This window comes from Stegostoma tigrinum, chromosome 42 (genome assembly GCF_030684315.1).
Source record: "Stegostoma tigrinum isolate sSteTig4 chromosome 42, sSteTig4.hap1, whole genome shotgun sequence".
Classification (NCBI taxonomy): Eukaryota; Metazoa; Chordata; class Chondrichthyes; order Orectolobiformes; family Stegostomatidae; genus Stegostoma; species Stegostoma tigrinum.
The window spans coordinates 3,945,358-3,966,376 of record NC_081395.1 but is presented as its reverse complement, the minus strand read 5'-3'; the positions used below and the strand labels follow the sequence as shown (position 1 = coordinate 3,966,376).

At 50.5% G+C, this 21,019-nt stretch overlaps 2 protein-coding genes across 6 annotated transcripts in view; one reads left to right on the top strand and one right to left on the bottom strand.

Annotated features, from left to right (window-relative positions):
• Positions 1-2,888: 2,888 nt before the first annotated feature.
• Positions 2,889-6,736, top strand: rnaseh2c (ribonuclease H2, subunit C). Its single transcript, XM_059641479.1, has 5 exons — positions 2,889-2,960; positions 4,153-4,310; positions 4,753-4,865; positions 5,242-5,361; positions 6,483-6,736. Exons 2-5 carry the CDS (start codon positions 4,160-4,162, stop codon positions 6,507-6,509), a joined length of 411 nt encoding a protein of 136 aa, XP_059497462.1. The 5' UTR covers positions 2,889-2,960; positions 4,153-4,159; the 3' UTR covers positions 6,510-6,736.
• Positions 6,737-8,958: 2,222 nt separating this feature from the next.
• LOC125449295 (histone acetyltransferase KAT5) overlaps positions 8,959-21,019 on the bottom strand; it is a 30,016-nt gene continuing 17,955 nt past the window's right edge. For 3 of the 5 annotated variants that reach the window (XM_059641571.1, XM_059641569.1, XM_059641570.1), the window contains 8 exons: positions 20,277-20,354; positions 17,187-17,435; positions 15,596-15,685; positions 14,369-14,509; positions 13,625-13,718; positions 12,634-12,793; positions 11,501-11,582; positions 8,960-9,718 (listed from right to left, as the gene is read on the bottom strand). In XM_059641571.1, coding sequence (XP_059497554.1) covers positions 9,584-9,718; positions 11,501-11,582; positions 12,634-12,793; positions 13,625-13,718; positions 14,369-14,509; positions 15,596-15,685; positions 17,187-17,435; positions 20,277-20,354 — 1,029 coding nt within the window. In that variant the 3' untranslated portion in view covers positions 8,960-9,583. Of the gene's footprint in view, positions 9,719-11,500; positions 11,583-12,633; positions 12,794-13,624; positions 13,719-14,368; positions 14,510-15,595; positions 15,686-17,186; positions 17,436-20,276; positions 20,355-21,019 lie in introns of all 5 variants that reach the window. The other 2 variants (XM_059641572.1, XM_059641568.1) reach the window with 2 other exon arrangements.

Genomic DNA, 21,019 nt, shown 5'->3' with positions numbered 1-21,019 from the left:
CGACCACCTCCTTCTGGAGTGTGCCTATGCGCAGGAGGTCTGGAGGGGGATGCAGTGGTATTTGTCGAGGTTCGTCCCAAGCAGCTCCGTGACGCGTGACTCCGTGCTCTACGGGCTGTTTCCCGGGACGCACACCGAGACCAACATCAACTGCGCCTGGAGGACCATCAATGCAGTGAAAGATGCTCTTTGGTCTGCCCGCAACTTTCTGGTCTGCCAGCTGAAAGAACTGACCCCGACCGAGTGTTGCAGACTGGCGCACTCCAAGGTCCAGGACTACGTGCTGAGAGACGCGCTAAAGCTTGGGGCAGCCGCCGCCAAGGCGCGGTGGGGAAAGACCATGGTATGAAACCCCTCGTCCAGAATAGGAAAAAGGGCCCTATCCTGTACCTGGGCCCAGCTGGTGCCTTCCCCAACTGGTCAGGGGGCCAACGGGGACTGTGCGGGGTGACAACCGCCGGGGTATTTTCTTTGCTTTGGTTTTTTTCTTCTTTGTTTTTTTTCCTTTAGTTGGTGTATGTACCCCCTGGGTATCCCGAAGCAGCTTGCATGACTGGGTAGGTGTATAAATATGTTTTATTTTTTGTACATTTTATGAATAAAGCATATTTTTTCAAATAAAAAAAAGTGACGAAATGTCTGAAAACGTACCTTCCAGCTCAGCGAGCAAACTCACATCCAGAGCCTCAACCTGAGCTACAAATCTTCTCAAAACTCGCTATTACCTGGCTCTCTGGATTAACAGTTCAGCGATAATACCACAAGGCCATCACCCCGCTTCCCCCCTAATTTAAGGTACACCCACAACACTGTCACAGAGTCAGATAATGCAGAAACAGACACTTCGGACCATCCAGTCCATGCCAACAATAATCCCAAACGAAACTAGTCCCACCTGCCTCCACTCTTAGCCCATATCCCTCCAAACCTTTCCCGATTCATGTCCTTATCCAAATGCTTTTTAAACGTTGTAACTATCCCCAGATCCACCTCTTCCTCAGGAAGTTCATTCCACACACGACCAATCTCTGCGTAAAAAACATTGCCCATCACATCCTTTTTAAATCTGTCCTCTCTCACCTTAAAAATATGTCCCTTGGTCTTAAAGTCCCCCATCCGAGTGAAGAATCACCTGTCATTCACTTTATCTACACCTCTCATGTTTTATAAATCTCTGTAAGGTCACTCCTCAACCTCCTACACTCCAGTGAGAAGAGCCCCAGCCTATCCAGCCTCTCCTGATAACTCAAATGTACCATTCCCAGCAACATCCTCTTAAATCCCCTCTGAGCCCTCTCCAGATTAAGAAATCCTTTCAACAACTGGGAGACCAGAACCAGACACAGTGCACCAGAAGAGGCTTCACCAACGTCCTGTACATCCTCAGCATGACGTCCCCAACTCCTGTACTCAAAGGTCTGAGCAATAAAGGCAATTGTGCGAAACGCCTTCTTAACCCCCTGTCTACTTCAAATAATGGGGGACCTGAACCCCGAGATTTCTCCATGACCCCTGGGCCTATTTTTATTGGTATAATTCCTGCCCTTATCGGTTTTACCAAAATGCAGTACCTCACGTTTACCAAATGAAACTCCATCTGCCTCTCCTCAGCTCAGTGACCCAATTGGTCAACAGTACTAGAGATAATGGGAACTGCAGATGCTGGAGAATTCCAAGATAATAAAATGTGAGGCTGGATGAACACAGCAGGCCAAGCTGTGTTCATCCAGCCTCACATTTTATGGTCAACAGTACTCTTTGGGTGAAGATGAATTTCTTCACTGTTCATGACACCAAGTTTGATGTCATCAACAAACTTACTAACCATGCGAGGGAGGGAATTCCAGGGATTCTGACCCAGCGACACTGAAGGAACGTGGATATATTCCCAAGTTGGGATGGTGAGGGGTTCGGAGGGGAATGTGCAGGGGGTGCTGTTCCCATGAACCTGCTGCCCCTTGTCCTTCTGGATGGAAGTGGGTGGTGGGTTTGGAAGGTGCTGCCTGAGGGTCTTTGGTGAGTTTCTGCAGAGCACCTTCTGTGTCGCACCCGGTCCCTCAGCACTGACCCTCCGACAGTGCCCTCTCCCTCAGCGCTGACCCTCCGACAGTGCCCTCTCCCTCAGCGCTGACCCTCCGACAGTGCCCGCTCCCTCAGCACTGACCCTCCGACAGTGCCCTCTCCCTCAGCACTGACCCTCCGACAGTGCCCGCTCCCTCAGCGCTGACCCTCCGACAGTGCCCTCTCCCTCAGCACTGACCCTCCGACAGTGCCCGCTCCCTCAGCGCTGACCCTCCGACAGTGCCCTCTCCCTCAGCACTGACCCTCCGACAGTGCCCGCTCCCTCAGCACTGACCCTCCGACAGTGCCCTCTCCCTCAGCGCTGACCCTCCGACTGTGCCCGCTCCCTCAGAACTGACCCTCCGACAGTGCCCGCTCCCTCAGCGCTGACCTCCGACAGTGCCCGCTCCCTCAGCACTGACCCTCCGACAGTGCCCACTCCCTCAGAACTGACCCTCCGACAGTGCCCTCTCCCTCAGCGCTGACCCTCCGACTGTGCCCGCTCCCTCAGCACTGACCCTCTGACAGTGCCCGCTCCCTCAGAACTGACCCTCCGACAGTGCCCGCTCCCTCAGCGCTGACCCTCTGACAGTGCCCGCTCCCTCAGCGCTGACCCTCTGACAGTGCCCGCTCCCTCGGCGCTGACCCTCTGACAGCGCCCCCTCCCTCAGCACTGACCCTCCGACAGTGCCCGCTCCCTCAGCACTGACCCTCCGACAGTGCCCGCTCCCTCAGCGCTGACCCTGAGCCGGTGACGATGGGGATGAACTACAACTCCCAGAGCACCCCGCGGCCCCCAACAGTCATTTCGCGAGTGTCTTCCGTTTTGTTAGTTGCCACGTGACAGCGGTCAGAGGGCAGGAGGAGAGTGAGGCGGGACCGCGGGACACAAGCCTCGGGTGGGAATGGAGGGAGGATTAGACCGGGGATGGGAGCACAGGGCTGGGGGAGGAATGAGAGGGTTTCGAGGAGTGATGGCGGGGGGGAGGAGTGATGGCGGGGGGGAGGAGTGATGGCGGGGGGGAGGGGTGAAGAGGGTGGGGGGGTGAAGAGGGTGGGGGGGTGAAGAGGGTGGGGGGGTGAAGAGGGTGGGGGGGTGAAGAGGGTGGGGGGGGTGAAGAGGGTGGGGGGGTGAAGAGGGTGGGGGGGGGAGGGGAGGGGTGAAGAGGGTGGGGGGGGGAGGGGAGGGGTGAAGAGGGTGGGGGGGGGAGGGGAGGGGTGAAGAGGGTGGGGGGGGGAGGGGAGGGGTGAAGAGGGTGGGGGGGGAGGGGAGGGGTGAAGAGGGTGGGGGGGGTGAAGAGGGTGGGGGGGGGTGAAGAGGGTGGGGGGGGGTGAAGAGGGTGGGGGGGGGTGAAGAGGGTGGGGGGGGGTGAAGAGGGAGGGGTGAAGAGGGTGGGGTGGGGGAGGGGTGAAGAGGGTGGGGTGGGGGAGGGGTGAAGAGGGTGGGGTGGGGGAGGGGTGAAGAGGGTGGGGTGGGGGAGGGGTGAAGAGGGGGGGGTGGGGGAGGGGGTGAAGAGGGGGGGGTGAAGAGGGTGGGGGGGGGGGAGGGGTGAAGAGGGTGGGGGGGGTGAAGGAGGAGGAGGGGGGGGGTGAAGGAGGAGGAGGGGGGGGAGTGTTGGGGGGTGAAGGAGGAGGAGGGGGGGAGTGTTGGGGGGTGAAGGAGGAGGGGGAGAAGGGGGGGGGAGGAGGGGGGAGAGGGAGTGTTGGGGTGGGAGGGAGTGTTGTGGGGGGGAATGTTGGAGGGGGGTGAGGGGAAGAGTGTGTGGGGTGGAGTGGTGGGGGTGGAGTTGGGTGGTGAGGGGGTGAGATGTGGGTGGGGAATGTATGGTGAGAGGGGGGTTGCGAGTGGGGGAGAGGTACAGCGGGTGGGGGGTTGGGGATGGGTGGTGAGTCGGGTGGAGGTAGAGGGAGGTGGGGATGTGGTGAGAGGTGGGTGGGGGTTTTGGGATGGGAGGTGAGTGGGGGAGAGGTAGAGGTGGGGGAATGGGTGCGGGGGCGGAGATGGGGATGAACTGCCTGCTGTGCCTCGCAGATGTTTCGCTGCCGGTTTTACTTGCTGTTGATTAATGAGGTCCCTCTGATTCCCTACAGGAAGGCAATGGCGGCCGACTCAGTGATCACTGTGGATCTGAGTTCCCTGAAGTTCTCCGCCAGGGACCAGCTTCACTTGTTGCCTGTTGCTATCGAATCTGACGGCAGTGCCAAAGTGGAGCAGTACTTCAGCCCAGCTGTGCGGCACAGAGATGGGGGTAAGGCTTTGGCTGATTGCTCAACCTGGAGGGTTGCACCCATGACCACAACTCCAAGCAAACTCATCCAGCACAGCATTCAGGCCATTCTGCCCATCCAACCTGTGTAGATTTTCTGAATGATCTCTCTCATTCTTCCCTGCTGGTTCCCCTCCTTTTGAAAGTTCCTGTTGAATCTGCTTGCTCCCCCCCCCCCCCCCACCCTTTCAGGCAACACACCCCAGATCAGAACTCACTGCTTCAAGTAAAATATTCTCCTCATCTCTCCCCCCACCCCTTCCTTCAGGGTCTTTTCCCTCCATTTTCTTTGATCTGTATCTCTCTAGTGACCTATCCAAGATAGCAGACCTGTTCCAGGTGTAACCCAGCAACAGGGATGGGCCAAGGCAGGGACGTGCAGGCTATCGTTGGACATATAAAAAAAAAGGTAAATTTCTCTCAGAGTTGCAGGTGTCCTATCGAGGCCGAGCCTTGCAAGGTCGGGATCTTCCTGTGCCCCCTGGATATGTTGGACTTGTTCTGAAAGAGGACCATAAACCGTGCCTGGAGGAGGAGGTGAGACAGCACTCAATATTCAACTGTGAGCGCTCACCCGAGTCTAGGAACATCACCCAGTGGTGGAAGTTACATTCCTTTACAGCCTCCAACAGCACAGCGCTCCCTCGCTGCCAACCCTCCGACAGCATGGCGCTCCCTCAATGTTTACCTGTTGGTTGGCTCCAGTTACGTGGCTCATGTTCCTGAGGTGTACTGAAGCTGTGACCTCTAACTGAGAGGTGCCTATTTGTTAATGCAGGGTGACCTGCGCTGTTGGTGGCAATGTTTTGCTGGAAATGCTCCCTGCTCCTCATCAGGGCCAATATCTTTCCAAAATGACAACCTAAATATCATTCAATGAAATGTCACTTAAAACTTTTACTGTGATTTGCAGGACCGGAACGTCAGTGTTAAATCATCTTTCTCTTCAGTGACTTACTGGAACCTGGGATCTCCCCCAGCAGAAGACGACAGCGTGGTCATGGCGATGGGCTGGACTCAGATTGCAGAAGCTGTAAATCATTTATTACTTTAATCCCTTCAAACCGGTATCAACTTTCAGAACTTCAAACACGGAGACTCACTCCTGAGTCCCAAAACCCTAGGGAAGGAGCAAAGGCTGAATGGGTTAAATAGTGAGGGTGAGATGCACAGACAGGACACATTCCCTCGAGAGGCAGGGGTTAGAATGTGATCCATTGAGGGGTTTATGATGATTGAAGAATTCAGTTGTACCCGTAGAGAAGTCTTTGGTTTCCCTCTGGTTCAGCCCAAGCTGCAGAATCTTCCCCTTTAAAGTCAGCAGGTATGACGTCCCTTCTAGGGGTGAATGGCTTCTTGTTTCTATGTAGCAGGCAAGAGAAGAGGCTAAGGTTTTCCTCCCATTTCTGTGACCAGCAGGAGCACTGATATCTCAATTTTTAATATACTTCTAATTGACCTGTTCAGAAATGTTATTCAACATCTCTGGAGCAGATGGGACTTCAACCCCAAGTCACCTGGCTCAGAGTTAAGAACACTACACCTGTTCCACAGGGAACCCAACTGCCTTTCTCTGTCTTTGCCCTAACTGAGGGCAGGGCAGCACAACTGATGCTGAACTGCTACCCAGCTAAGTCCTGCTCTGCACAGACATAATGTCGCCATTTGTCCTCCACACACTAAATTCCTGAGCTCCCCCCTCCTGCTTCCCATTCCCAGCTATGCCTTCTGCTGCCTGGATACGTCAGCTCTGGAATTCCCTCCCTGTCTCCCTCTCATCTCTCCACACTTAGATGCTCCTTTAAAACCTTTTCTGACTTAGCTATCAGCCTCCTGATGTCCTCAGGGTCAAATTCTCACTGATTGGAGCTTGTTATCAGATAACTTTGGACCTGACAGGAAAATGGCCTACAGAAGGAAATTGAGTGAACAACACAGTTGAAATTTAATCGCAACAGCATCTTTGCATAGACCAGTTTAACCCCGATATACTGTGCTCATTAAGATCAAACTGTGCAAAGACAGCTGGCCATTGTCTGTCATACTGAAAGACACTGATAAAACAGGATAATTAACATTTGGAACTTTTGGACTCTCTACCAATTTGAACAGTAAAATATTCTAAGTGGTTGTGTTCTACGTTGTGTTTTACAGCTTCATGCACCTGTAGAAGAACAGTGAATAGATTTACGGTGGGCCTGGGTAAAGAAAAATAAATTCAGATTCTGCACCTCCACCTCCCAGTACATCTTCAGCTGTAACACTGGGGAATTTGGAGGAACCAGGAATCTTGTGGAGAGTGACCGTCCCATATTTTCCTTCACCAAACAATGGGGCATCAGCTGTGCAAAGAAATGCCTTTTGTCACACCTTCGTGCAGAAATAAAGATTATTTTCAATACACAGTCTACCTGAGCAGCTTCATCTTTTCTAGTTGGCTGTGTTAAAGACAAAGGAAGGGGCTGGTTGCGGGCAGTTTCACAGGGATGGAAGTAAAGTAGGAAGATCCTACCCTCCCAATCCTGCACCCAAGAGATCAGGCAGAATCGGTTTGTCGTCTCATGGGAAAGACAGCACGACGCTGACCCTCCCACAGTGCAGCACCCCCACAGCATTGCCTCCCCTCAGCGCTGACCCCTGACGGCACAGTGCAGTGAATATTGTAGTTTGTTGATGGGGTCTTTTTTTTAAAAAGGGTAACAGTGCAGGTATTCAGACCTTGGAGTTTAAGAGCAGCTAGTGACCATCTAGACTGTATAAGAAATCTGGTATTTTTTTTGGGGAGTGGAATGAGCAGAATGGCCAGTCGTCACCCTAAAACTCAATGCAGAAAGGCTGGTGCATGGTATGTTAATATTTACTCTGTACAGAATAGATTACAAAACAGACATCAACATCTTTGACAGAGTGACAGCCAGAGTCTCTCAGAACGCAACAAGCACCAGCTTGGTAGAAGGTCACTGTAACTACTGAATCAACACCACAGTACGAGATACACAACTGCAGTGGGTGCAGGGCCTGTGGGGGTCATTGAAGGACTTTTGAGACAATTGTATTGACCTGGGCTGTCGACATTTGCCCTGCTGCCAACCACACGGCAAGGAGCAAGGTGATGGTGGAGGAGGGGGCTGTGATCCCAGTGCAACCAGCTCCCCAACACTTATTTATTAAAACCAATCTGCCTTCTTGCCTCACCCTATAATATAAATACAACTTTTGGCATTATAAAATTTCAGACCAGACTCCCCAGGGTGCCAGTATTTCTCCTCCCTCCTGCCCTGGAGGTTTCAGGAACTGCACTACCTCCACACTTGGGTTAATCCTAACCCCACAGGCCTGGAGGGATTACAATTTCTCTCTGACCTCACCTTGTTCACATCTCGGATGGCGAATGAAGGTATTGAGCCCTCCCATTCCTGACATTGAGCTGAGTGACACTTGCTGGATTCAGGTTGAGAAGGTGATACACAGCTCCGTGATTGCAGGATGCAACAGAATTCAGATACAGCTCCCTCTATGCTGTTCCCCCATCAAACACTCCCAGAACAGGGACAGCATGGGGTTAGGTACATCATAAAGCTCCCTCTACCCTGTCCCTATTAAACACTCCCAGGACAGGGACAGCATGGGGTTAGGTACATCATAAAGCTCCCTCTACCCTGTCCCTATTAAACACTCCCAGGACAGGGACAGCATGGGGTGAGATACAGATTAAAGCTTCCCCCCTGAGCTGTATATTTACCACTGTGATAGGAGAGGGTGAGTGTCTGTTTGCTGTTGCCATTTTCACTCGAGATGCAGCAAACCAGAACTGATGTCTATGACCATTAAACGTGAGCAGCGAATCTCAGCCTGTGGCTTGGGTTGTCCAGAAGTCGGTGTGAGGTCTACCTGCTCATTTACTTTTATCTGTGATGTTTCCTCGAGTGTGTGAAGTTGTAAATAGATGGAGATTCCTGGTTGTTCTTTGTAGGAGACCGGAATCGGTATACTTCAGACAGCCTCAGAGGGTCATACTCAGTGGCTACTGGGCTGCTGTGACTCAGTGACCGTACCTGGTGCTACACCCTTGCTGTGGTCTGGCAGCGGGTATGTCAGCTGCAGTGCCGACACGTTGCGATCTTGCCAGTGCAGGGCTCCTGCTCAATATCCTTCAGGGCCTCACAGATGATTGGCACAGCAAAGCAAAACGTCCCACTCTCTTGCTGGTTTGTTTGTGTCTTCACAGCGGGACGTCCGGCTGACCGAGGGAAGTGTAGAGTCTCTCAGCCAGAGGGTGGGGGGGGTAACTGCAAGGGTGAAGAGACACCAAACCAGGAGGGAGAGCAGTTCAATCCCTGTCCAGGAACTGCACATGGCAAAAACGTGTGTGTGTGTGTGTGTGTGTGTGTGTGTGTGTGTGTGTGTGTGAGAGAGAGTGTGTGAGTGTGTGTGTGTGTGTGTGAGTGTGTGTGAGAGGGAGTGTGAGAGTGTGTGAGAGTGAGAGAGAGTGAGAGAGTGTGTGTGAGAGAGAGAGAGTGTGTGAGAGAGTGAGTGAGAGGGTGTGTGAGAGAGAGAGAGTGTGTGTGTGTGTGTGTGTGTGTGTGTGTGTGAGAGAGAGAGAGAGTGTGTGAGTGAGTGAGTGTGTGTGTGTGTGTGAATGAGTGAGAGTGTGTGTGTGTGTGTGTGTGTGTGAGAGTGAGAGTGTGTGTGTGTGTGTGAGTGAGAGTGTGTGTGTGTGTGAGAGAGAGAGAGAGACTGTGTGTGTGAGTGCGTGTGTGCATCTATGCAAATGGTCCACAATAACGGCGCCAGCCAACAAGCACACTGAGGGGCTTCAGAGGTCAGCGCTCATTCAGGTGAAACTGACTCCGGTGGCCGTTTCACCCATACTTCAACATTGTCGCCATGGAGTTGCGGTTGGTGACAAGCAGGAGAAGCGGCAGAGATCAACACCTGACCCAATCCGACTCTCAGCAGTGTGTCGAGTATCACATCCTGCCCCTCTATCCAGCTATCGCCCATTCTGACGGCATTCCAACTTGCTCAGTGGGAGGGCAGCGCACCAGCGCGAGAGGTTCCAAAGACGATGATCATTCATTGAAAACCTCGGGTCAGCACTCACAACAAGCAGAGTCTGTTTCTGTGCAATGAGATGGACGGTGTGCGAGAGAGAGAAAGAGAGAGGCAGAGCGGGTGGAGGCGGTGTATCCACTCCTGGTCCTCTGACAGTTTCTCTCCCTCTTTGCCACTGCATGGTCCCAAGTTGCATGCCATTACCATTTCCCCCTCTTACTCCAGTCCTTGGGAGTAAAGTGCAGACATTTGGAGTCTATACGGAGATGCCTCTTCATCATTGCCTTCTCGTGACCCTCAACAATGTCCTCAGACAGTGTGAGTATGTACTGACCCTGAAACCACAAGGAAAGCAGCAAGATTTAGCTCCCATGTGTCACACTGCCAACACAAACAAACAACATTAAAACAATAAAAAGGTCTCCAACTTACATTGTTTCACTGTCACAACGTGGTCCTACAGCTAATGAGGCAATTGATGTGAGAAGGTGTAACATTGAAAGAAAAGTAGACATTTTTCATGCAGCACTGTGTAGCACTGCATTTCACTGAGTCATTGATTGTCGACTGATGTGGGAAAAGGGATGTTTTACAAACCAAAAGGTATGATTTGATTTGATTTAATTTATTGTTGTCACACGTACCCTCAGTACAGCAAAGAGTTTTGTTTTGCAACCAGCACTGGTAGATCATAACAGGGCTTACAGATCACAGGGTGACTGAACACAGCGAGGCACATGGGGTTACAGCTGCACGGGTGTACAAAGCAAGATCAACATTAGATTTGAAATGTGAGCGGTCCATTCGATAGTCTAATAAGAGCGAGGAAGAAGCTGTTCTTGAACCAGTTGGTACTTGTGTTTAAGGATAATAAACACTGTCTGCAGTGTTTACACAGCTGCTTTGTCCAAGCAGTGGGGAGATCTTTGCAGATGGGCCAGCACCAGAGAGTGCATACAAAGTGAGATTCAGCCAGCAAAAAGTAGCTGATTGGTTAGGGGAGTTGTCTCCAATTGTGGATGACAAAGATGTCAGCCCGACAACAGTGATCTGATTGGCTCCTCGGAAACCAGAACAGCTTGTAGAGGTGCACGATATGACCTGAAACCTCTGGACTCGGATGGGGGTGGGGTAGCATGCAGCATTCCCTTAGTACCGACCATCCTACAGCATGGCAATGTTCCCACTCCAAAATTTTCAAATAAATTGTTTCCCTTTTGCAAAAACACATTGACTCTGCCTTGAATTGTTCCAAGTGTCCTGCTAGAATGTCTAAGAAAAGCTTCTAATACTTTCCCTATGATAGACATTAAACCAACTAGCCTACAGTTTCCTGCTTTCTGTCCGCTGCCGTTTTTGAATGAAGCAATTACTTTCACTATCATCCATTCTAATGCAACCTTCCTGAATATGGCAAGTTTGGAAAATTAAAACTAGCCACTTCTTTTACCACTGTAGGATGAAGTCAAACAGGATTCACTTGTCAGCCCACAACTCCAACAATTTACTCAAAACAGTGTCAACCACATTGCTGTGGGTCTGGAGTCACGTGTAGGCCAGACCAGGGAGGATGGCAGTTTCCTTCCCTAAAAGGACATTAGTGAACCAGATGGGTTTTTCTGACAATTGACCATCCCTATCCTCTACAGTGAAGAATATGGCAAAATACCCATTCAGTCCATCTATCATCTGTTTATCTTTCATTAGTTATTCTCTGGATACACTTTCTAAAGGACCAATGGTCTCGTCCCCAATATTTTCTTCAGTCGTTCTCTGGTATTTTTAATATTCTGTCTCCCAAAGAACAGTCACACCAGATACAAAATTTAGCCCTGTTTTTTCTCTCTCCACAGATGCTGTCAGACCTGTTGTGTTCCCAAATCTCTGTTTTTCTTTTACATTTCCAATATATTCAGTATTTTGCTTTTATTCTAATACAGCCTACTCTCCAGCCGGCTTCAGAATGTGCTGGTCTCAGAAACTTTTCCAGGACACTCTAAGAATTCCTCATCCAGACTACCTTTGCCCACCTGACTTTTCCAGCCTAAGTTTAGATTAAAGTTTCCATGACTACCTGGCTGTAGTTGACTGATGTGAAATATTTGGCATTTGCCTACCTTGTAGTAGTTAATGAGGTTCAGGTACTGCAGTGTTGAGATCACATCTTCTTTCTTGATGCTGGTTAATTCACTGATCTCACTGAAGTAAAAAAGATAACAGATTTTGAGTTTGCAGGGGAGTGAAAGCTGCTGATACTAGACTGGGAAACTCTCTGCGAAGCTAAAACCTGGTTGGTGACAACTTCCCCTTCTGCACCATCCTGACATTCTCTGATATTCACTTATGTTTGAGAACACCGTCCTCTCTTTACTCTTACATGCAGTGTGGGCCTCATTGCCCTTGAATTTGGGTCACTGCTGTGGGTCTGGTGTCACCGTGTAGGCCAGACAGGGTAAAGATGACAGATCTCACTCCCTAAAGGACACTCGTGACCCAGATGGGTTTGTATGACAATGGAGGACAGTGTCCCAGGTCCATCACTAAGGCCGGATTGAAATGCTAGGCGTAATTCATTGAAATGAATTTTGTTTCAAATGGTGGGATCTGCACCCGGTGTCCCCAAAGTACTTGGCCAGATTTTTTGACTACTAGCCCAATGACACAACTGCTACGCCACTGTCACCCCTAACAATTGTCTTTTCATGTAGTGTTTCGGGGGAGGTGACAGCCGAGTGGTATTGTTGCTAGACTGTTAATCCGGAGACCCAGGTAATAGTCTGTGGACCTAGGTTTGAATCCCACCACAGCAGACGGTGGAATTTGAATTTAAGAAAAGAGCAGAATGGAGAGTCCAATGATGACCATGAATCCATTGTTGATTGTTGGCTCACTAAATGTCCTTAAGGGAAGGAAACTGCCATCCTTACTGGTCTGGCCTACATGTGACTCCAGGCCCACAGTCTATGGGTTGCCTTCTAGGTAATTAGGGATGGGCAATAAATGCTGGCCTAGTCAGCGATACCCTCATCCCATGAATGAATAAAGGGTATAAAAAAATACAGTAAATGGTCACAAGAGGGGAACACTGCACTGGACTTTCTGCAGAACCCATAGCCCCCCAGCACAGAGGCAAGAGCAGTAGTGCACATGGAATCCGGGGTGCCACCCTCCACCAACGCTGGCAGGAGCAGATGTTGCCCTCCGCCCCCATACTCCCAACCTTTCCCCAGGACCATGCCCTGACACGTACTTGATTGTAATCTGTGGCCTCTCTCCATTCTCCGATTTCAGCTCCATGAGAATCTCCAGGATGGTCTGGGACCAGTAGCTGCGGTAGGACAACAGTCCCAGGTCAGACAACGGTTTCTCCGGTGTCCCCGTTTTCCCTTCAACCTTTGAGAGCTCATAACCTGAGAAGGAATTGCAGAATTATTTTTAAGGTAAAGGCGGATGGATTCTTGGTAAACAAGGGGGCAAGAGGTTATGGATGGCGTGGGCAAGTGTGAAGGGGAGATACAAAGATGTAGAGTACAGTAATCACATCTTATTGAATGGCAAAGCAGGACTAAAAGGGCCAAGTGGCCTACTCCTGAAACTAATTCACTGGTTTGTTATTGTGGCCTTACCAGGTAGATCTTACTAGTTGCTGCTGGCTCAGTCGTAGCTAGGAACAGTGCAAGAGCAGGGAATGTGGACTGCCTATACTTTGATGTCCCTGCACTAGGTCTTGTGCCGAGAGTGTTTCCCCAGCTAAGAGCAGGGAGCAAACCTCCTGACTGAGAAAGCTCAGTCTCATGGAGGGTCTCCCGAGTGATGTTTGTTTTTTTAATCAGTTCGTTCTTGGGAGGTGAACAACAGGGTTTCAGCAACACTGAAGGAATGGTGATATATTTCCAAGTCAGGATAGCGAATGGCTCAGAGGGGAATGTGCAGGGGGTGGTGTTCCCCTGTACCTGCTGCCCTTGTCCTTCTAGATGGAAGCGCCCACAGGTTAGGAAGGTACTGTCTAAGGAGGGTCAGCTGGCTGCTGTGAGAATGGACAATGAGGAGGAAAGGGAACGTGAGGCTTTATTGTGCAAACTGGGCACGTACAAGGAACAGCCGACCTGTGGATTGTTAAGTCTGGAGAGTGGAGGCCGAGACTGGAGAGTACGAATAACACACTGATATCTCTCTCTCTCAGTAACACTGATTCCTGAACCACAGGTTAAGTGATTGCGTGAGGAAGTGTTGCTACTTACTGAACTCGATAAGTAACTTTCCATAGCCTCTCCTCTGATATGGTGGCAGTGTTAATATACAAGCCACATTGTAATCTTCTGTTGACTCTTTTTCCTGAATGGATTAGAAAGAAAGTTGTGTGAAACAAATTACCCAATAGACTTTTTGTGAAAACTGTCAAACTGATTTTCAAAAGAACACTCTCCAGTGGATTTTGTGCTTACTAGCACAGCAAAGTTAGTATTGGGGAATGGTGGAGTGGCAAGACTTGGCAAGTGAGGCAGGGAAGGTAAAGGGTTGGCCAGGATGAGCCCAGAACTGAGAGGATCTAACTAACAGGAAAGTTTGTACAGGCTGGGGCTGTTTTCTCTCATAAACAGGAGGCTGAGGGAGTGACATGATTGAGTCTTCAAAACGATGAAAGGGGCGATGTTGAGAAGATGTTTGCCATTGGTGGCAGGAGACCAAATCCAACAGAGTCTTCAGGAGAAACACCCTGCTCCTCCACCCTCCAGGGGATTGGAGGGAGCCCTCCCTCCAGCGAATGTGGGACTCACTTCCACAGGAAGGGGTCAAGGGAATTGTTTAAGACAAAAGCTGGATAAACAGGCGGCAGAGTAAAGGAATAGAAGGATAGAGTTGGGGTGGCGGGATGTGGTTGCAAGATGAAGTAGGATGTTGGTGGAACCTGGTATCAAGCAGAAAGAGCTATGATGCTGCTCAGGAGGTGAGTTTAGACTGAGTGATGGTAAACGGCTTCCTACCTTGGAGAAATACCCGACTATGTGAAAGCCTTTGCAGTCATACTCTGTCATGACGTAGAACAGGAAGGGATCGGTGTCGTAGTAGAGTGTTTTGTGATCCAGGAAGCACTTGGCCAGCAGACACAAGTTCTGTGAGTAATTCTATTTGTGAATGAAAACAGAGCAGTATTAGGGAGAAGTTCCCACCTGACTTGCCTTCTCTACTTTACTTTGACGTCTCCCACATTCAACTAAAGAAATTACACTGGCAACTTCCAGGTCTCTCACGACTGTGTCGTTCTCTGTCATGGGCTGGGCCAGTATTTATTGCCTGTTCTTAAACTGCTGTAGTTCACGTGACCCACAGTGCTGTTAGTGAGGGAATTCCAGGATTCTGACCCAGTGACACTGAAGGAACGGCGATATATTTCCAAGACAAGGTGGTGAGGGCCTTGGAGGTGAACTTGCAGGGGATGGTGTTCCCATGTACCTGCTGCTTTTGACCTTTTACATGGAAGTGGTTGTGGGTTTGGAAGGTGCTGTCTGAGGATCTTTCTGCAGGGCATCCTGTAGATAGTACACATTGCTGCTACTGAGTATCGGTAGTGGAGGGAGTGGGTGTGGTGCCAATCAAGCGGGGGCTTCTTCGCCATGGATGGTGTTGAGCTTCTTGAGCGTTGTTGGGGCTGCTCCTATCCAGCCAATGGGGGGTATTCCATCCCACTCTTGACTTGTGCCTTGTCTATGGTGGATAGGCTTTTTTTTTGGGGGGGGGGGGTGGTGTGGTCAGGAGGGGAGTTCCCCGCTGCAGGATTCCCAGCCTCTGACCTGCTCTTGTAGCCCCTGTGTTTATGTGGTGAATCCAGTTGAGTTTCTGGACAATGGTAACCCCCAGGATGTTGATCATGGGGCATTCAGTGATGGGAACAACACTGAAGTCAAGGAGAGATGACAGAAACAGCAGCCCAGCAGAGAACAGCCATGCAGGATACTTTCTTATAGATGGGGTTCCCAACACATTAACATTCTCTTGCAAAATCTTCTGAGGGTCAGGACGTCACAGGATCAAGTTCCTGAGTTGTCCCCATTGGTAATGCAGTGCCGTGCACCCGCTAAGGGAGGGCCGGCACCGGGGGAGCACCTCACTGTTGGAGGGTCAGTTCTGTGCTAGTGGAGGTTAATGGATGGGGAGCGTGGAGTAACAAATTGTTACCTGAATGATACCTGAACTACTCAGAAGATACTCACTTTGTTTTTCCTGCCATCAATTTCAAAGAAGGAGATGGTTCCTTTGCGATAAATCTCATTTCCTGGTGGATGTCGCAAGTTACATTTGGTCTGACGGAACAAAACAGCGGGTTGGCACTATTAGTGAGTGAAAATTCAGAAGGGGTCTCATTTAAATGCCTTTTGAAGACAGCAGCACAACCTGGACTAACCACATCCCTTCCAATTCTGAGCCCTTGCTTCATAACAACCTCACAACCTAGTGAGGATGTTGTGGTATTGAGCTCCATACTAGCAGCCTGAGCCATTCAATCCAGCCTGACCGCCACCACCTTCCATCCCTCTGGCACCGACCATAAACAGGCAGCCCCTGGAGTGCTACAGCACCTGGGACAGAGTCATGCAGCAGATTGTAGGCTGACAGCAAGCACTTCCACAGGCTTTTTCTGAAGCGGGGGGAGTTTTTCAGGTGACTTTCTCCCCACCTCGCCAGTAAGAATGACTACACACGTCTGCATACATGTATGTGATACAGGTGCTGTGATCCCCTACTGTGTAATTTAACCCGGTTTAGTACAGATACTCTGAAGAGGGATGGCACAGTGGCCCAGTGGCTAGCACGGCTGAGTCATAGCACCAGAAACCCGGGTTCAATTCCACCTTCAGGCACACAGTCTGCTGTGTCTGCATGGGTTTCCTCCCACAGTCCAAAGATATACAGGCCATGCTAAATTGTCCCATAGTGTCCAAGGATGTGCAGGCTAGGTGGGTTAGTCATGGGAAATGCAGGGTTACATAGATAGGGGAGGTGTGTGTGTCTGGATGGGATACCCTTGGGAGCGTCAGTGTGTGGACCTGATGGGTCAAATGGCCTGCTTCCACTCAGTAGGGATTCTATGTACTGTGGCAGTATTTCAGAGCGAGACTGAAGGACAGAGTCAGTGTCTCAGGGTCACTGTTAGGGTTAGCAGATTACAGTTTCTGCTGGGTCATGTTGACCAGGAATGAGAATAAATAATCAGAAAAGGATTGAGAGGTTGAACCTCGTTTTCAATTGAGAAAAGCCTCGTTGTGTAATCTAACTGAGATGTTGAAATGTCTGAAACATTTGGATCGAGTGAAAACTAAAGGGAATGTTTCCACTAAAACCAGGGAGTGATCTATATCAGATTGTCACACAGAAATCCATGAGAAAATTCTTCACCCAAAAACAGCAGGGAGATTTGCTCTCATGGGGAGCAGTCAGGGTGAAGAGTGAAGGTGTATTTAAGGCAACGTGAGGCCAGCAGGTGAGGGGCAAGCGAGTAGAGGGTTACAATGGTAGATTTAGATGAGGGAAAGATAGGAGGAGGCTGCACCAATACCAGAAGGGATTGGCTGGCCTACCCTTGTGCCATATTTCCAACCTGATCCAGTAAGCGATACTTCCCTTGTCATTGGAAACATCACTGACATTTTGGTTTATCGAACCGAACCCTCGAAGGACACGTCACAAAACCAAGTCAGCGTTTACAGACCCTGCGTGCCTTGAGTGAATTTGATTTCTGCTCGGCTTCCTTCCCCTACCCAACATTCACAGCCAGCCAGTGACAGACAAACCCTGCACACTTACCAGGTGCCTCTGCAGGCATTTCAGGCTCTTCAGGTACTTGAGACAGAACTCACAGAGGTACAGGACGGGCAGCGAGGTCAGCTCCTGTGGGTAGGGTGAGAAGTACCAGGGTTTCAGGCGGTGTCGGCCCAGCTCGATACATTCGATGTTCTTCATCCGCGTGACTATATCATCATGGCTTCTGTCTGACACCAGGCTGCCCGTCATGCGGGGGGCCGAGGGGATGCCGTCCGAGCTGTCCTGGGAGTCCTGTTCAAAGCAGACGGTGAAAGTTGGGTGAAAGGGATACAGCAGCACCTTCCTGACAGCACTTTGCTCAGGAGCCCCTCGCCCTGTCCTGAGGCAGGAGTTACTTTTGATTCTGTTGAGACCGTTAGAGGCGGAAGGCAGTTGAAAGGTTTTGTGATGTCAGGAGCCAGCTTCCTGGTACCGATGTGACATCATCATAAAAGAGGGACAGAGAAGCAAAAACAGTGGCTCATTCTGTAAAACTGCAGCACATAATCCAGTGCAGAAAGCGACCGTTCGGCCCGTCTGCTGCTTTCCCTCCTCCATCCAAACCCGTCTTCACTTCACCCGCCCCAACTCTTAATCAGTGCCCCTCGGAAATGCATCGACAAAATTCACCAACGCTGCCCTCCCCCGCTCTCTGGGGGGTGTTTCCCTTGAAATCTTCCGATGATTTTTCAGGGCTGTCTGAAACCATACGCCCTCCTAGATCTGGTACCACCACCCCACTCCCCCACCCCCCATGGAGGGGGAGCTATCTTCTTTAAATATCGACCCAATTGATACCCATTTCATCACTTTGAAGACTCAATCAGATCAGCCCTTTAGCCTATTTAGACTCTCCTCACAGTTATAGCCTCTTTGTTCTAGGATCATCCTTGTAAATCTTTCTAACAAGCTTCTCCAATGCCTCAATAGCCCTTTTCATAAAATGTACTTCAAACGTGTGACATGTGGAGACCAGGCAGCACGGTGGCTCAGCGGTTAACACTGCTGCCTCACAGCACCAGGGACCTGGATTTGATTCCAGCCTCGGGCAACTGTCTGTGTGGAGTTTGCACATTCTCCCCGTGTCTGCGTGGGTTTCCTCCGGGTGCATGGTTCCTCTCACAGTCCAAAAGTGTGCAGGCTAGGTGAAGTGGCCAGGCTAAATCGCCCATTTGGTGTTCAGGAATGTATGGATTAGGTGGGTCATAGGGAAGTGGGTCTGGGCAGGATGCTCTGAGGGGAGGTGTGGACTTGTTGGGCCGAAGGGCCTGGTTCGACACTGTAGGGATTCTGTGATATGGTGAAAACTGACAGGGTCTGTAATGTAGCAGCTCCATACGGGAGATACAGACTGCGACTGTGTGCAGTAAGTCCAAGTGTGGGATATGCTAGGGGGAGCATCATTAAAGAAAATAGGTGAACAAAGAGTCCAGAGAGTGAAAAAAAACAGTTGGGAAGTTGAGGCAATAGGTATAGGTCAGCCTGGGGTAATGAGGAGAGTTAGTGGCTGACAATAGGTTGTTTGTAGTAGCAGCCCATGTGATGGCAAGGCCTAGTCTGTGGGGATTGGAGAAAGGACATGGGAGAATGCACTCAGGCCCTGAAATTACTGAACTCAATATGGAGTCCTAAGGTTGCAGGGGTCCCAAGTGGAAAATAAGGGGCGTTCTTCAATCTCGTGCCAAGCTTTGCTGACGCACTGCAGCAAGCCCGAGACAGAGATGTTGGCCAGGGAACAAGGTGGTATGTTGGCAACTGTTGGCAGAAGTGGCAGGCAAATGGAAGCTCAGGGTCATTTTTAAAAAAGGAGAAAACGTAGGTGTTCTGCAAAGCAGTCGATCAGCTGGTGCTTCATCTCCCCACTGTCGGTATCGACTCTGCTTTCTCAACACAGCTGCTGCCAGACCTGAGTTTTTTTACCTAGCAATTTCTGATTTTGTTTCTGATTTCCAGCATGCACAGTGTTTTTTTACATTTTACATTCTTAACACTGTCATAAAATCGTATACCCGCATCTCTACTTAATAAAGCTTGGTCAGAAATTGACAATTACAGCTGACCCTGGGATAGGAAAAGGAATAGTTCCTTACTTCCCGGAACACTGGATGTGTTGCATCCAGCTTTCAATTGCTTGTCTGATGTCCACGTCTCCTTTCCCACTCAACTGAAAAGTGGGTTCTCACCCAGGGCCAGTGAGCCTGCAAGGAGAAACTGGAGAGGCTGGGATCATTCCCCTTGGGGAGACGGGAAAGTTCTGGGGGAGAGTGAACGGAGAACCAGGAAGAGGGCTGCTGGATCCGGTCAGTGTGAGGGAGAAACTGTTCTCAGCAGCAGGAGGGTCAGTCACCAGAGGGACACAGGAACAGAATCCAAGGAGAGGGAGGGAGGGGAGAGACAAGGAGAGTGTTTGATTTGAAGCTGCAAGTGAATGGGAGCAGATTCAACAGGAACTTTTTTTCTTGTGGGTTGGGGCGGGGATGGGGGAGAAATCAGTAAATACTGAGAAGGGAAGAATACAAAGAGATCTGTCGGGGGCAAGGCCAGAGGGGAGGGGGTCTCAATTGAAGACATCTTTCCAAGAGCTGGCCCAGGCTCAGTGGGCTGAATGGCCTCCTCCTGTGCAATACACCCCAAAAAAGAAAGATACCCATTAAAAGGGTGACATGATGGCTTAGCACTGCTACCTCACATCACCAGGGACACTGGCTCAATTCCATCCTTGGGTGATCATCTATGTGGAGTTTGCAATATTCTCCCTGGGTCTGCATGCGTTTCCTCGGAGAGGTCTGGTTTCCACTCGCAGTCTAAAGATGTGCACCCTAGGTGGATTGGCCATGGGAAATTGTCCACAGTGTGGAGGTGTTACAGGGATACAGTAGAGGGCTGGGTCTGGGTGGGATGTTCTTCAGCGGGTCAGTGCAGGCTCGATGGGTCAAATGGGCTCTTTCTGCACTGCAGGGATACTATGACTTTCTGTGAACCTCCCAAACCTCATGACATCCCAAAGTGCTTTGCAGTCAACAAAATCTGTTTGGGGATATTGTCTGGGATTCTGGGCGGACGTGGCAGAGAGGACACATCGCACCAACTCACCTCATCAGTCCCCAGGCAGCCGGCTTTCCTCTTCCGCCCGGCAACAGCCGACACCGGTCTCCTCACTGAGCCATTTTGCTGCAAAGACAGAGAAATGTCAGGTTGAATGGAAACTCAGCCGCGTCAGTTCCGTCGAAGCAGGGAAATGGCACAGCAAGTCAGCAAAGACCCAGGGTGTGGTCAAATGTTGCAAACCTTGCAAGTGTGCACGGCAATCGCAGTGATTTAAAGAGGTAACGAAGCAGGGAACGGGGGGAAGAAGGGTGGTACAGCAGCTCAGCGGTTAGCACTGCTGCCTCACAGCGTCAGAGATGTGGGTTCAATTCCACCCTCAGGCGACTGTGTGGAATTTGCACATTCTCTCCCTACCGCAGACTTTTTCTGGGTGCTCCAGTTTCCTCCCACAGTCCAAAGGCATGTGGGTTGGGTGGACTGGCCATGTTGAATTGACCATAGTGTCCACGGATGTGTAGGCTCGATGGGTTAGGGTGGGAAATGTAAGGTTATAGGCATAGGATGGGGCGATTGGTCTGGGTGGGATGCCCTTCTGAGGGGGAAGCATGGACTTGATGGGCCGAATGGCCTGCTTCCACACTGTAGAGATTCCACGAAGTGAACTGGGATCCAGTTAGCACCCAGTCAGCCAAGCTGATTCATTAATGTCCTGTAGGGAGGGAAATCTGCTGTCCTTACATGTGATTCTGGTAATATGGCGGCCCCTAACTGCCCTCGGGGTAATTAGG